The following is a 17,037-nucleotide window of genomic DNA, read 5'->3' on the forward strand; positions in this document are numbered from 1 at the left end:
GCATTCTCCAACAGCCACAATTCTCTGCCTCAGTCTCTCTCTTTCTTTTTTTTTTTTTTTTTTTTTCTCTGTGTTGCTAAATGTGAGTAAAATGGCATTAGTTCGCAGTTAGCAGACTTCATTAGAAACCACAACATTATGAATGGTTTAAGAAAGATGTGTGCAATCTTAATCAGATGTAAAAACTTTTTTTTTTTTTTTTTTTTTTTTTTTATTAAGTGTAAATAGAATGCTCTTTTCTCCATTCTTCATTAAGTCTAGAAAAAAAAGGCATGTAACTGACACTGAAAAAACTGGTGTAGGCATGGGCGTCGCTAGGCCATTTTTAGGAGGGCTAAAAATAATATATATAAACTATATAATTTTGCGATTAGCTCCAGAAACTGTACACAAATTTGTGATCAGGAAGACTTATTTGGCTTATTTATATATATAATATATATATATATATATATATATATATATATATATATATATATATATATATATATATATATATATATATATTTATTTATTTATTTATATATTATTTTTATTATTATACCCTCATTGGGGGCTAAGCCCCTCTAAAATGAAAATCCTAGAATCACCCTTGGGTGTAAGATTTACTTTGAAACAGTTTTCACTTGGTAATTACTAATACATTTAACAATTACGAAGAAATAACAACTAACATTGAATTAAGCAATTTTCGAAGTAGAAAGACTGAAATAGTATTTTCTTGTAGAAATTTCTCTAGTAATCTTTGTTTAACAGTTTAAGTAAAAAAGCAGAATCATTAAAAATGTTAATTATTTTACCAAAATAAGAGGGATCATACAAAATGCATGATATTGTTTATTTAGTACTGACCTGAAAAAGACCCGGTTCAAAAGTTTACATCCCCTTGATTCTAAATACTGTGTTTTTACCTGAATGATCCACAGCTGTGTTTTTTGTTTAGTGATAGTTATTCATGTGTCCCTTGTTTGTCTTGAACAGTTAAACTGCCCACTGTTATTCAGAAAAATCCTTCAAGTCCCACACATTCTTTGTTTTTACAGCATTTTTGTGTATTTGAACACTTTCCAGCAATGACTGTATGATTTTGAGATCCATCTTTTTGACTCATTTGCAATTATTACAGAAGTTTCAAATGCTCACTGATGTTCCAGAAGGAAAGAGCATGTGTTAAGACCCAGGGGTGAAAACTTTTGAACATAATGGAGATGTGTACATTTTTCTTATTTTGCCTAAATATCTTTTTTTTTTTTTTTTTTTTTTTTATTTAGTACTGCCCTTCAGAGGCTACACAAGATAGTTACATGTTTCCCAGAACACAACTGTGGATTATTTAGGTAAGAAAGCAGTATTAAAAATTAAGAGGATGTGAACTTTTGAACTGGGTCATTTTTATCTTATTCAGGTCATTACTAAATAAACAATAACATGCATTCTGTACAATCCCTATTATTTTGGTAAAATAATTAACATTTTTAATGATTCTGAAAGGGGGATGTAAACTTTTGACCTCAACTGTATTTACAACTTGCTTGATTGTGCTTATGACAGTGACATGTAATCATTTAGGATGAGCTGTTTTGAAAATTGTAAATGCTCAAGAATCTAACAGTGTAATGTAAGTGAAGTCCTAGCAAAACAACTCTCAACTACAAAGAAAGCACAAATGTCCTCCACCATCTTTTCTGAGAAATTTATGTTTTTTACCACTTCGTTATTGACGTCACTGACAAAGGTTCTCCTTACATAGAACAAAAACCAGTAATTGGAAATTTACTGTCGACTCTTTTCATCATCGATTCACGGTTTAGTTGTTCCAACCTTAATGCAGATATCTTACTCTACAATCATTAAGACGGAAGCCAACATGTTTTACAAGTCTTTACCAGTTTCTCATCTTTAGCGTACATTTATGAGCTGGCTGCTGAGCTTTGGTATAGAGTAAGCCAGGCTGACAGATCCATAAAGCTTTGATGAAAATCTGAAGAAAACAAAGCATGCCTCCCAGGAGAGATCGCAAGCACCCTGGGCTTTGATTTTTCTCCCCTGCTCCATCACACAAAGCTAATACACACACACACACACACACAGGAGGGTAATAGGAGCATTCATTTAGTATTCAGATGGAGGCCCTGTCTTCTGTTTGTCTGATGTTATTACTTATTTATTATTCACAATGCATAAGCCAGGCTCATTGACGTACGGTGCCTCACTGGTGGGCCGGGTGACTGAGGATAATGTGCATTCTCCGCAGATAGGCGGCAGGGCCCCAGCTTCGGCTGTCCCCTTTTAATGGCCCAGCCAGATGCCAAAAAGGGGGGATGGGGGCGATCGGACATGTGAATTCTTGGCACGTCCGTTCCTGACAACGCCTCATCCCGTGTCTCATCTCCCTCCAAGACCAGTGGCTGCCACTTTGCGCTCCCTTCGCATCCTGATTGATTGACAGGCGTGGAATGGCGGACAAGTGATTATGAAGCCGATCTGTGTGTTAGTGTAGGACGAGGTAGGAGGGTGATTGACAGCTTTGTGGTGGTGCGAAACAGCCACTAGTCAAACTTTCTACACACGCACACACTGGCCTCTAGTCATTTTGACCAGCAGCTGGTGACTGAAGCCCTGAGCCCAAAGCAGACCATTCACCTCCCACGGCATCTTCACACCCATTCGCTTTCATCAACGCTTGCTCATGGACAGATTATTAATATCGTAGTGGTTGTTTCCTCCCCTTGGTCATCAGGGAACCTTGTCGGAGGCTAAACCAGCTAGTGCAGTGAAGTAGACGGTGTATGGCTCATTCAATAAGTTTGGGGTACATTTCACATAAACGAAAAACAATACAGATTCCATTTATATATGTCTGCTAGATTCCAAGCTTTAAACACCGTATTAATTTGAATCTGAATCTGTCAATTGTGTAACTTTATACCACTACACACTCTGATTAAGTGCTACACTTGCAGTAACAAATGTATTTAAAGGGATATGTCAACTAAAAATGAAAATTCTGTCATTTATTCACCTTCATGTCAGTCCAAACTCATAATATTTTGTATATATTCACTTTTATTATACACATACAAATACATAAATAGTTTGCCAGTAATATAGTTGACTGAACACATTAATTATTGCACTCATTGTTACCTCATGCACACACAAACAAACTCTTCTGACACAGAAGATTAAATTGCAAAAAAAAAAAAAATCTATGGCAAACGATTAATTGTAATCAGTGAACACAGTCACACACTATTATTTAAACGGCAGGCTTTGTTTTACTAATCACATGTTATTTTCTTAATAAGGTTATCTTTAAATGTGAACATATATTTGAATTTAAATCATTATAATATTACACATAATAACAATCCACCCAACAGAGGTTATTTTAGATATTTTAAAACACTAAAACATGAGAGGAGACGTGTTTTCAAAATGTCTACCACAGCAGAAAATAACATCACATGATGCTGGTCAAATGGTGTTGTGATAAATCCTTGTTTTGTTTGTTTACTTTGTGTTTGTTTGTTTGTTTGTTCAGTAACATAGTTTACAGAACTTTTGCAGATTTTGTTTTCAAAATTCAAAAGAAAATGTAAAAATGTAACAAACCTTATTGTTACCTTATTTAAGTATTCAAATTTAAAAAAATAAATGTAAACTAAAAAAAAAAAAAAAAAAAAGAAAGTGCAAAGATCATTCACACAAACACAAAACACCATCATCGTTCATCAAACATCATAAGATGTAACGTAAAACCCAAATGCACATAGCTGATATCAAAAACTATTAAGAAACATATTATTTAAACAAAATACTTCAAATGTGTAGTGTTACACAGGGAAATCTGGGAATATCAACTTACAGTTTTTTTTACTGTAAATTATATGTTGGTGTGTTCTTTTTTACTTCTAAAAACTGTACAGTTAACAGCATTTTACTGTAAAATTACATGAAAGGTTTGGTTAGATCTTTTACACTTTTCCCCTGTACTTTATACATTTTCTATTGACCTATTAAAAGTTTTGTTCTTTAGTGTTTTTACAATATTTTGCAGTGTACTTATAGAGTTTTGACTTTAACTTTTTTCTCCTCTTAATGGAAAGGGGGGGGAAATAGATTATTAATTATCATCAATGGGCATGAAATGTCTATTTTGGTGGGCAATATGTAGTAATTAGGGCAGTCTGTAGATTTAATGAATTAATCACATTTAATCACTTCATATATCCATAAATCTTGTCAGAAATACATTCTGGTGGCCCATTTTGAAAGTTAACATGACAGACTGGCTTTGTTCCAAACCCTAGTGAGCTTCCTCTCATTTTGATGCCTACATAGCTGCTATTTACTCTGAGACCATACCATTACTGACTCAAAATGCTGCAGGCAGAACGTCAGTGTGTTATACAAATAACACTCCTTACACAGATCACACAGTCAGCTCTATTGATTCCAGGAGAATTTGATGTTAGCATGTTGTTAACAACACAATATCTTTTCCCCCTTCATTTTGAAAGACACATGTGATGTTGCCTGAGAATTTGGTTTAAAGAAGATGGAGCCTAAGAGCTACTTACCTTTAGAAACAGTCTTCACATTAATACAGCAGCTTCTGATTTGTAAAGTAATGCACAACGTGTTGTCGGTTTTTAAACAGCATTTGCCATCTTGAGCAATGAGCACAAATGAGCACTAAACAGATAACCCTGATCTAGAAAAGTGGCCTTATAGCGTAGTGCAAAATGTCGTTTAATGTCTAAAACTTAATTAATGACAATATGAAGAATGAATATGAATGTTATACACTATATTACTAATATATAATACTTTGGGCTGCACGGTAATGGTTAGACTGATAATTAATGAATTATTTTGCACAAAAATCAAGAAAATATAAATGCAGGGTTTATTACACCTCATGTAGTTATATTAATTCCATTAACTCCAAATGATGTTAACATTTTTCTATTAAAACAACAAAAAGACTTTGTATTATACAGTCATGGCCAAAAATATCAGCACCCTTGCAATTCTGTCAGAAAATGTAACTCTTCTCTCAGAAAATTGTTGCAGTTGCAAATGTTTTGGTACTCACATGTTTATTTTATTTATTTATTTATTTTTTTGTTTGTTTGTTTGCACTGGACAAAATGATTGGCTTCCTTAACTTGAAATATTTGTAGCACCCCCTTTAGAAAAAATAACTGAAATCAGTCGCTTCCTGTATTGAATGAGAATGAGTCTCTTACACCTCTCTACTGGAATTCTGGATCACTGTTCTTTTGCAAACTGCTCCAGGTCATTCAGATTTGAAGGATGCCTTCTCCCAGCTGCTGTTTTGAGATCTCTCCACAGGTGTTCTATGGGATTTAGATCTGGACTCATTGCTGGCCATTTCAGAGCTCTCCAGCACTTTGTTTGTAACCATTTCTGAGTGCTTTTTGAAGTGTGTCTCAGGTTATTGTCCTGCTGGAAGACCCATGACCTTTGGTGGAGACACAGCTTTCTTACACTGGCCACTACGTTGCACCCCAAAATTCTTTGGTAATCATCAGATTTCATGATACTGTTCACACAGTCGCAGCCAGTGCCAGAAGCAGCAACGCAACACCAAAACATCTTTGAACATCCACCATGTTTGACTGTTTGACTGTGTTCTTTTCTTTGAAGGCCTCATTTCTTTTTCTGTAAACAGTGCCATGATGTCCTTTACCAAAAAGCTCTACTTTTGTCTCATCTGTCCACAGTATGAAGAAGGATTGTGGTTTTGTCACATAAGTTTTGGCAAACTCTAGTCTTGCTTTTTTATGCCTTTGTGTCAGCAGTGGTGTCCTCCTGGGTCTCCTACCATAGTGTCCCTTTTCATTCAGATGGCGATGGATAGTGTGAGCTTTTCTCCATTTTAACTGGTTGCAAGTGTGATTACTATATTGCCCACACCTGTTACTTGCCACAGGTGTGTCTAAATACAGATTGCAGGAGCATCACATGCTTTTCAAAGCAATTATTTCTTACAATTTTGACAAAGTGCCAATAATTTTGTCCAGTACATTTTTGAGTTCTGTGTGAAATTTTATTTTATTTTTATTTTAAGTATGACTTTTCTTCTCTGTTTTTTGTGTTTTTGCAGTGCAAACAAAACCAATAAGCAAGTGAATACCAAAACATTTGCAACTGGAATAATTTTCTGACAGAAGTGTTGCATTTTCTGAAAGAATTGCAAGGGTGCCTATATTTTTGGCTATGACTGTAGCACAATGGCAATCTCATTCGCAAACAATATAGTCAGGATTCATGTTTGGCGTTATTACAGTAATGTTCAAAGCACAGGCAATCTAATAAAGGAACAGGCTTGCATTTGAGCAGAATTTTGCAATCTCCATTGCAAAGTAAATGCATTGTGATGTAAATTTATGTAAAACACTAGATGTAAAATGTGTCTGATTGGGGGATTTAAGCTCTTGACATCTGGCAACCCCAAACTTAAAAGCTGGTGGAAGCTTGTTGCCACTTCAAGATAACTGAAATGTCAAATAAATAAGAAATGTTTTCAGGATAAAAAGCCGGTATATCACAGACAGTTGAATAAAGCAAATGAAGTTGTTTTATTGTTTGATGCCTGACCAATGAAATTCACAGCACTACAGATATTTATTATACAAGTTCTCAAATTTAAATGTACAAGCTCTCGAGATTTGCTGCACTTTTAACTTCATCAATGGGTCTTGGTCCTTAATTCGTGGCCTTATTGCGGTGCATCTGTAATCTTCAGCTGTGCTGATTTATTTTACTGCAAACATACAAATAGGCTTGCGTGAAGTTGCAGTATTATTAGGGCTGAGCCATCTTTAGCCACAACCTTGCGGCAGACAATCAGAGACAAAAGCTGGAAAATGACAGGTTTGGCTATGATTTATTTGACAGGATAGCAATTTCTGAAGCCCCCTCAGGCATGATTTCCATACCGGCCCAGTCTGGGAGGTGTTGTGATTGCTTCTCAATCATCCAAGGCAAACACTAATTAGATTTTATTTTGGTCTGTGGAATGAGAGGTCTCCGGTATGGAGGGCTGTCAGTTTGTGTGGCAGTCAGCTGAAGGCTACTCTGACACTTTCCTATTCTCTGCGATTGGTAGTTGAGGTGAATATACACCAATCACAGCTCATGACACAGGAGTTTAACCTGTTTTTGAGGCTTGATTAATTACCGTCGGAGAGCCTCAGGTGTACCGCTCATGGCCGATTGACCTGTGAATGTGTGTGTTTCCAGACAGATGCTGCCCTGATGTATGACGCGGTACATGTGGTAGCCGTGGCCGTCCAGCAGTCTCCTCAAATCACTGTCAGTTCGCTCCAGTGTAACCGCCACAAGCCCTGGCGCTTCGGCAACCGCTTCATGACACTCATCAAGGAGGTACTGCACATCACACTGTTCACTAACAGTGATCTGCACGTAGTGTTGTTTGTTATCACAAGATGGTGTGTTGTGTTTTTCTGTATATATATATATATATATATATATATATATATATATAAAGATAAAAGCGTATTTATATATATATATATATATATATATATATATATATATGTGTGTGTGTATATATATATATATATATATATATATATATATATATATATATGTGTGTGTATATATGTATATATATGTATATATATGAGTGTGTGTGTGTGTGTGTGTGTGTGTGTGTGTGTATGTATAAAGGTTTAATTTATTATTAGTTTATTTATTTCCGTTATCCAGTTAATATCCAGTTTATATCCATTATTCCAGTAATTTAGTTTTTCAGTTTAAACGTATTGCAGATATTTGGCAAAGAAAAAAAAAGTTTAATCTGTCTACTTTACCTTTTTTCCCATCTAATATTTATATCTTATTTCACCTATTTCACCTATTATTTTTTAATATAATTTGCATGCCACAATAGCACATCTTGCAGAATGGGTTCATACTTTATTTTAATTTGTCCTTGTTACGGTGTAATAACACAAACAAGTACAGAATAATATTAATTAATGACATTAATACTTTTATCCCCCCCACCCACTGCAATCTAGTCACCACAGTTGACTCTAATAAATGCTGAAAATGCATTCGTTTTCACAGTGTGTCTGAATGTATAATGTTTTCTCCATTGTTTAGTAGAATAATGCTGCCATGATCAATAGAAAATGTGAACAAACATTCTTTTAAATAAACTTTCAACAGGCAGTAATAACGTAAATTTCACCAGGCAAATGACTTTATGAATAAAGTGGTTTATCTATAATGAACCTAATTTACATAGAAAGAAGACATGTTTTTGTTCATTGGAATACAATGTGAAAGTGCAGCAGTTTGCCCTTGCGTGTACAATCATGAGTGTGTTTTTGCTTGTTTCTGACCTGGAATACCAGTCGGTGTGAGCGCTGCTGCAGAAGACAGCAAATTTATCTTAATCTCTGGAAATGATTCTTCCCCGTTCTATTTTCAGGAAAACTAGGACGGCTAATCTGAACTCTCCTGTCATTCTGCTGCCTATATTTAGTCTGACTAAAAAGCTGCCTTTATTTGCTTTGCGTGATATCTTAACCAGCCAGCTAAGACCAAAGGGAAAGCCAAGGAGATATAAATACATAAAAGCAAGGTGGTCTTGCTCTCTGTAAGCCAGTGCATAAATTGACTGAAATCTCTGCTAGTGATGACCCTGCCCCAGACCCCCTCGCCCTCCTTTGGATCTTCTCTGTCTAGACTACAAGTAGAGCCCGGGGCTGAAGAAAGACTGGGAAAGCTATGCTGAGGTTTTTGTTGGAACACATAATTGGAGGACTGCTTAGTCTGATGACATTTCACTGGCTTTGAAAATGCCAAAGCCCTAATATAGATGGATGCCTGGCACTGACCTGAGAACAGATACAAAGTTTAAAGTATACTGTATGCTTTGGGAAGAAAAAAAAAAAAGTAGAAGGTTCTGGAGGGTTTTTACATATTGAACTTAAAATAACAGTAATAATAACAAAGAAAAAAAAAATGTGATAGTCCTCACTCGCCATTTCCAAATACTGTACATTTAGCAATATTTTACTGTAAAATTACATTTAATATCCCATTAGATATTTATAGTTTTTCTCTATGTACAGTACGAGAACTTTTCTTTAACCAATTCACATTATTCAGCGTAGCATTTTTACAGTCTTTTACCTTTAAAGTTATGATCATTTTATACAGTGTATGCACTATGGGATTTAATAACTTTTTGATGCGTCGCAATAGTGAATCAAGTACAAAAACGCTCCCATACTACCACTGCACAAACAGCCAGTAGAATTTTACTTTCTTATTTTATGGCTGGCTTCACAACTCATTTGAATGTTTTCCCTTACATATGACTCAGATTTGTTTTTTTGGATGACAGTGTGAATAGTAGAAATCAGACTGAAACTTACATTTCATTTGCAGTCTGAGAGCAACTCAAGGAGCCTTTCAACAGGTTTTCCTTGCGACAAGAATTAAATAAGTAGCATAGTTTGGTTCTGTTATAGACTATTAGCATACCTATTATTGACATGTTGGCTGTTTATCAGTGCTTATAAAACATATTTAGCGTGTCTATATTCTACATCCCTAATCCTACCCAATACCTAAACTTAATAACTACCGTACTAACTATTAATAAGCAGCAAATTAGTAGTTTACTGAGGCAAAAGTCATAGTTAATGGTTTGTTAATAGTGAAAATTGGACCTTAAAATAAAGTGTGACCAAAAAAATAATGTCTTTAGTGTTTCTTAGTGGATAGTTATTGTGTGTATTGTGTTTCATGTTCAACACTTACAGATGTTTCTTTTGGAGCAGTGGAAATAAGGTTGCTAAACTTTCTCAGTGTACAATTTTACACACTCTCACTAGTTTGTTTGTCTGCTAACAAAATCTAACACTTAATATAAATGCATTACATGAGCCCAAAAATATGTATGTATGTATGTATTTATATTTCATGCATTTTTTTTTTTTTTAATAATAATAAAACACACATATCTTATTAAATCATTTTCATTTATAATTTAACAAATTTAACAGAAATTCTGGAAAAAATAGAAATCAAGAGAAATTTACAGAAATCAATCTAGATACACAGAAAATTGGTTACTGTCTGAACCAGTGTTATTTTTAACATCACTGGGATGCTGTTGCAGTTTTATTAATATTTTGTATTTTTTTTTTATACTTCCTGTTTGCATTTTATTTTATATATTTTCACAGTGTGTCTGAATGTATGTTTTCTCTATTGTTTAATAGAATAATGCTGCCATGATCAGTAGAAAATGTGAACAAGCATTCTTTTAAATAAACTTTCAGCAGACAGTAATAACGTCAATTGCACCAGGCAAATAGCTTTATTATCTATAATGAACCTAATTTACATAAAAAAGAAGGAATGGTTGTCTTTGTTCATTACACAGTGCGAAAGTGCAATAATTAATTAATAAATATTTTGAATTTTTTATAATTCCTGTTTGTATTTATTTTATTTTAATTTATTATTTTATTTCATTTAATTTTGTATTTTATTTTAACTGTGATTATTTATATATTTGTATTTTACTGTATTTTTGTTTATTTATATTTATTTGTGTTTATTGTGTTTATTTATTCTGATAAATGATGTATTTCCGTTTGGCCAGAAAGAAAGAATTCATCGGATGACGCAGGTTGGCTATAATGAATATTTTTCTTACACCTCCAGGCCCACTGGGACGGGTTGACTGGCCGGATAAATTTCAACAGGACCAATGGCCTGAGGACAGATTTCGATCTGGATGTGATCAGCCTGAAGGAAGAGGGGCTAGAGAAGGTGCTGAATTCCTCTGGTTTCACATGTCCTTACTTATGTACCTGCTGTCCTTCATCAGGACAAATGTGTGTACACCAGAAAATACACACTCTCACTCAGCCACTTACTAACAGAAAATAACAATTCCTTCCCACTCACACACACATACACATAGACAGGGAGCCTCTAAGCAAACCGTGACCTCCCGGTTCTCTTCCACATGTGCCTGCACCTTCATGAATAATTTATCCCATTAATAATAAGGCCCTCAGTAGCCCTTTAGCCTTATGAAGACTGAATTAAACAGGTGATTTGCAATTACAAACTACAGGCCGTGCGTTTTCTGAAGTACTTTGTTTTCTGATGGCTGAACGTGCGTGAACGTCTGCACTTTGTCATCTTGTTTTGAGTTGTCAGTTCTCAAGAGGGCCCTCTGAAGTAAATGAGAAGGGAGGAATGGGATCGCAGTTCTCTGGTCTGCTGAAGCAATTCTCATTTACTCTCTCTCTCTTTTCCATCTCTCCGTTTTGCTCTCTTGTGCATGATAACATGGTCTTCACATCACTTCCTTTAAGCCTCTGCGTAGATAATGTCCCAATGAGTAAAGAACACAGACGTCATTTACTGAAACTGTTTTATAGATTCTGTGGCCCTAGAAGAGAACTCAGTGGATGTTGGAAAGTACTCTTTATTGTGTTAGTGAAGTATTCGTCCTCTTTTTTTGTATCATGTCATAGATTTATGAAAAAAAAATGTGTTTTTTGCAGATTGGGACATGGGATCCTGCGAGTGGTTTAAACATGACGGAAAACCAGAAAGGAAAAGCAGCCAATGTGACGGATTCTCTCTCCAACAGATCACTGGTGGTGTCCACTATACTGGTAAAAAATCATTATTTTCTTTTATTTCTGTGCACTTTTTAAAAAAAAACAAAAAAACTTTGCATGCATAATATTTCGTTGAGTGCACATGAGTGTGTATAAAATAAGTAAGTGAGTAAATAATTATTTTCTTAATCAGTATTTTTGTCTTTGTCTTTTTTTTAAACCTAAAAAATATATATTCTGAATAATTTAAAATAATTTGGCTTTTTTAAGCATATATGTAACTTTAACTTAGAAAATAAATAAATAATAAATAAATAAATGAATAGGTTTGTTCATTTTATTCTAGGTATAAAAATAATAAAATAAAAATAATAATAAAAATATTTTTTTTGCTTTAAATAAAACTTTTGCATGCATTGTACTGTTCACAGCACTATTCACTGCTGTGTTTTCTCTTGTACATTTTATTTGAGACAAATTGTGTGGAAAAGCATTTTTAAATGCTCACACACTGACATTGGCCCATTAAAACAGCAGAGCTTGAGAACTCTCTTCATATGTGATTTCCCCCTTCACCCTCTTTTCTGAAACTTCTCTGATATTTGAAGCCAAAGGCAGCTCACTCGTGTCAGATTACGCTATCACCGTCTCTGAGTGACGGAACACTCCAGGTTTGTGGTTTAAGGCTGTTCCAACCAATCCGGTCTCTCACCACCAATCAGGATAGCAGCTTTGTTCCTGTCATCTTTTCAGATGTCATGCCTATTGATGAAATACACAGAGAAAACTCTTCAATTTCTGTAGAGACAATTATATCAGCGCACTTTTCTTTGAAGGAGCTCACCGTTCTCATTTAAGTATCACTTCTGTGAGTGAGGTGTTTTTCCCTTACAAAAGGTTTATTCAAGTGTGCTATTAGTGTACTTCTTTTAAACTAAAGTTAAAAGAGACTTTTTATGTACTAATCAGAGATATACTTAACATTATTATACTTTAGTCTGCTCTGCTTTTACTTTTACTTAATTTTTGATCAAGATATACTTAAGTATAATTACATACTCTATTGTAAGTATATTTGCCTTATACCAACAAATATACAGGAAAAGTCTATGCATATTTGGCTTGTGTTTACTTGATCATTTGATTGAGATGTACTTGGAGTAGCCTGTTAAATACTTGTATGTACTATTTTATTTTTATTTATTTATTTTAAAACATACTTTGAGGTAGTACTCCAGCATGTGCTTTACATACTACCTTAGAGACGTACATGTTTAAAGTTTATAGTAACAAGTCAGCTTTGTGGTGGAATAGCTTCCCTCACAAAAAAAAAAAAAAAAGATGCATACTTCAATCAAGTTATCTGTTTGTTTGTTTAAAGTAAGTAAAGTTTAAGTATATTTTATATTTTATGTAGTAAGTATACTAATATCAGTGCACTAATAGTATACTTGTATGTGTTGGCCCTTTTTTGTTTTATGAAAGTATACTTTTACATGATCTTTGAATGTAAAAGTAGTAGATGAACTTTGAAGTACACTCAGCAAACTTCTAGTTTAATAGTTATATACTGCAAGTGCTCAAATGTTTTCTCTATGCAAAGTTAACATTTCATTTTTCATTTTACATGAGTGACAAATTCCTTCCTTAGTGTTTTTTTTTTTTTTTTTTTTTTTTTTTTTTTCTGACTTAATAACTCACAATTGCGTATTATAAAGTCAGAATTGCAAGATATAAACTGGCATTTCTGACTTTCTCAGAATTATGAGTCTATGTCTCGCAGTTCTGACAGTATAACTCGCAATTGCGAGTTTGTATCACACAATTCTGAGGGAAAAAAAGCCAGAATTGTGAGAGAAAAATTACAGTTACTTTTTTTTATTTTTCATTCAGCGGTGGAAACAGGCCTCCATTATTTTCAGCTTTAGGACTCAAATTGTCATTAGCAAATGTTCAGTGTGACCCTATTCTGAACACCAAAATTTGTACAGTGTACAACATGTAAATGTTGTATTTTGCTCTTCATTGTCATTTTGATTTGATTGTGCTAAGTATTTAGAGCTCTGTATTGCTGAAATTTTACACCATTGATAGCAGTAAAAGCTCAGAGCAAAAAATACAGCAGAACAAACTGTGAGCTATCATCTACTCAATTTTGCAATGCGACTGAAGCAGAACGGACTTAACTTGTGTGATTGACACTTAAAGCACACACTGCTGCCTTGATCTGCGTTGAACTATCAGTGGCTTGTGCAGTGGTCTGTTAGAGCTGTGCGCTGTTGATTTATAGTTTAATTCTATGCTTTAAGGGTATTTATACCTCATAACGTAATATAGGACTTTATCTAAACGAAATACATACACTTCTATCGCTATTGCTCACATGCCTATAGGTTGTAGAATGCTGTTTTATAGCGTAAGCAAAAATAAGGTTCTTATATACAATTGTGTCTTGTGTCAAACCATATAGACAAAATGTTTTTGATCTGCTTGTCTCAAATCTATTGGAAAATCACATCAAAATATTCACTGAAATGTCACAAACTTGCATCAAAAATCTCTTTTGATTGAATGGATGAAAACAAAATGACAACATAGAGGTTAACAGGTTTAGTGTCACAGGAAACAGTCAATCTATATTTGACATTTGTGGCAAACTCTGCATTTCTGAATTTCCACGTCTTCATTTTTTTCTCCTTTTGATCATCCAGAACGACAGTATTCTGAGTCAGAAAATAAAATGAAAAATCTCTCACTGCTTTATGCCTCTGAATTCCTCCACTGTTGCATCAGTCATTGTTTCTGATGATGGACTTGCTGTCAAATGGTGCAACTGTTTCAACTACAGAAATATATTTATAGATTTCAAATTAAAATCTGTGCAAAGTTCCCAGCTGTAGAAAATGATTAAAAACATCTTCAAGACTTGATGTCAATAAGAGGGGAATGGGTTTTCTTTATTGTCTTTAAAAGAAAGATTATTAGATTGATGTTATCTTCTTTGAAAAGACACTGTGTGTGACAAGTTAATATTTAAAACTCTCAATACGAGATACAATTTTTTTTTTTCCATTTTAGTTAATGATAAAAACCCTGAATGCAACCTTCCAAAACTATTTATCTTAAACTTAGTGTAGCATGAGTGTTTTCATTCACTTTCAATGGCCGATCAGGATGCATTAAATGCTACAAATGCTAGTTGCCTGAGTCAGGCGGCCAGGGATCAAAGCTGTCATGAATGAAAGAAGAGAAAGTGTGAGAGGAGACTGCTGGGAGGGGTGAATGCTGAGCGGTGAATGTCAGTCCTTACATGAAAGTTTAATGCCCTCAGGTTTGCCTCTGAAGCCGTCATTGTGCCGCTGCAGAAAGGAAATTGTTATTAATAGGCTGTGAGCAAACATGCTACAGGTTTGCTCTCAGATTTTTTGTAAAAAAAGTAACAAAAGAAGAGTTGAGAGACCTTATCACTGTACTAGGAAGCAAAACCTTTAATCCGTGATAGTATAAGCACATTTTTCCTAACCTTATGCATCTTTTATGACAATAAACTTAATCACTAAACACAGTTAGAATAAAAGACACTGGCTGTTAACAATCAATATTAAACCAATATCAGCAAGTCTATTTTTGCAATGCAGCGGTTGCACATGAGCTGCATCTGAAGTAGCATTTACACTGTTTAATGCAGCTCAAAGGTATTATTATTGCATTTACTTCCATTACAATTGCATAATCAGTGTTATGAAATAATATGCAACTTTGAGTATAGAAATATAAAATAATAGAAAGAAATAAAATTGTTTAAATATAAAACTAAAACTGCCATTAGGTGGCAGCAAGTCACTGTCAGTCAATCAGTGAGTCACTGGATCATTCATTTGACTAATTCATTGAAAAAATGCTGAGCCATTCAAGAATAATACAAGTGACTGTCTTCATGAATAGATAATTGAATCATTCTCTCAACTGATTCATTCAAAAAAGGAGATTTATTTAGTATCGAGAGAGAAACCCACACACAATACTGCCAAATTGTGTCTAAAATGTAAGTCGGAGGATATTAACTTATTATTTATTGAACCCTTGCATAAAATCTTAGTCAGCTTTACCTGACTAAGTGAAAAACTTTGGCATAACTTGTTGGAGACTGGTGTGCTCAAACTGCCAGAAACTATGTAGAACAATTTCATCTGATCAGAGCTGCTGATTTTCAGATATTAGTTGTCAGTTTTGTGTGCATTCTGCATCAGATGGCAAGCGAACGTACTGCAGGCTTCTGAGGAATAGTTTGCTCACATCACACATCACGATACAGTTACATTTTTTCTTATTTCTTATCTTTTGGGATGTTTTGTTCTCCAGGTCTGTGATTAATAGCTGAATGTTTTCAGCATCACAATTTCAGCCAGCAGTCTGGGGTGTTTGAGTTCAGGAAACAGCAGTGCAGTGTCGTGTGCAGCTTTCCAGCTGGATTCTATTGCCCCCTTCACCCCCAGATATTACACGGAGTAACAGCTTCACAACTAATTGATAAAACTGTGGTTTACTTTTAAAAAGGTACAAATGAACCAGAATCATTTGTTTCTAAGAGTCAAAAAATTCCCATTTTTAATTAGATGGCAAGTAATAGAAGGTGACTTAGCCTAAAGGGCCTGTTTCTCTCCCATCTGCTGAATGGATTACTGGTTTAATTAGGGTTTTTATTCTCTCAATTGCTCTTTTATGAGTTTAGATGCAATATTTGCTGTTCCTGAGTAGGGTGTAGTATAAATTGTCTCAGGCAGGTTGAATGCTGCTTAGACTGAAATGAAAACACAATTACATTAACATTACATGTACATTTATGCACTCAGCAGACATTTTTATCCAAAAGCAATTTAGCAATAGAAGAAGCATCAATCCGTAAAAGAGCCAGCAATATTTATAGTAAACAGTGCCATGTTTATTAGAATGCAAGATTGGGATTGAACTCTGCCCTTGTCTCAGATTTTCTTGTCTAGTCTTGCATATCAAAATCTGTTTGTAGAGTGATTATAAATTATGGAGTTTAATGATAACGAACAGAACTAAGCGCAATGCGTCAATTTAGGCACTGTTTACACCTGGTATTAAGATGCGTTTTGGTTGATCGGGTCACAAATAGACAAGGGAAACACACTCCTGTTTATGCCTGCTGTTTTAGTTTGTCATTTTTGTCCACTTTTAACCACCAGTATTGTCTTTTTCTAATCTGTTGGTCTAATATTGTGAAATAAGCCTAATGAGACTGGTTTGTTTTAATAGGGATTAAAAATAAGGAGTGGGTGGGTTTTTTATCATTGTAGGGTGGTTGTGTTCACACACTGCCAACACACATTTATGTCCAAACACCATGTAA

At 34.5% G+C, this 17,037-nt stretch overlaps 1 protein-coding gene across 1 annotated transcript in view; it reads left to right on the top strand.

Annotated features, from left to right (window-relative positions):
- The window catches only part of grik2 (glutamate receptor, ionotropic, kainate 2), a 146,412-nt gene that overhangs the window by 64,856 nt on the left and 64,519 nt on the right, over positions 1–17,037 (top strand). Inside the window, 3 exon segments of the mRNA XM_051130397.1 lie at positions 7,276–7,419; positions 10,747–10,854; positions 11,601–11,714. Of these exon segments, the coding sequence (XP_050986354.1) occupies positions 7,276–7,419; positions 10,747–10,854; positions 11,601–11,714 (366 nt within the window).

This window comes from Labeo rohita, chromosome 16 (genome assembly GCF_022985175.1).
Source record: "Labeo rohita strain BAU-BD-2019 chromosome 16, IGBB_LRoh.1.0, whole genome shotgun sequence".
Taxonomy (NCBI): Eukaryota; Metazoa; Chordata; class Actinopteri; order Cypriniformes; family Cyprinidae; genus Labeo; species Labeo rohita.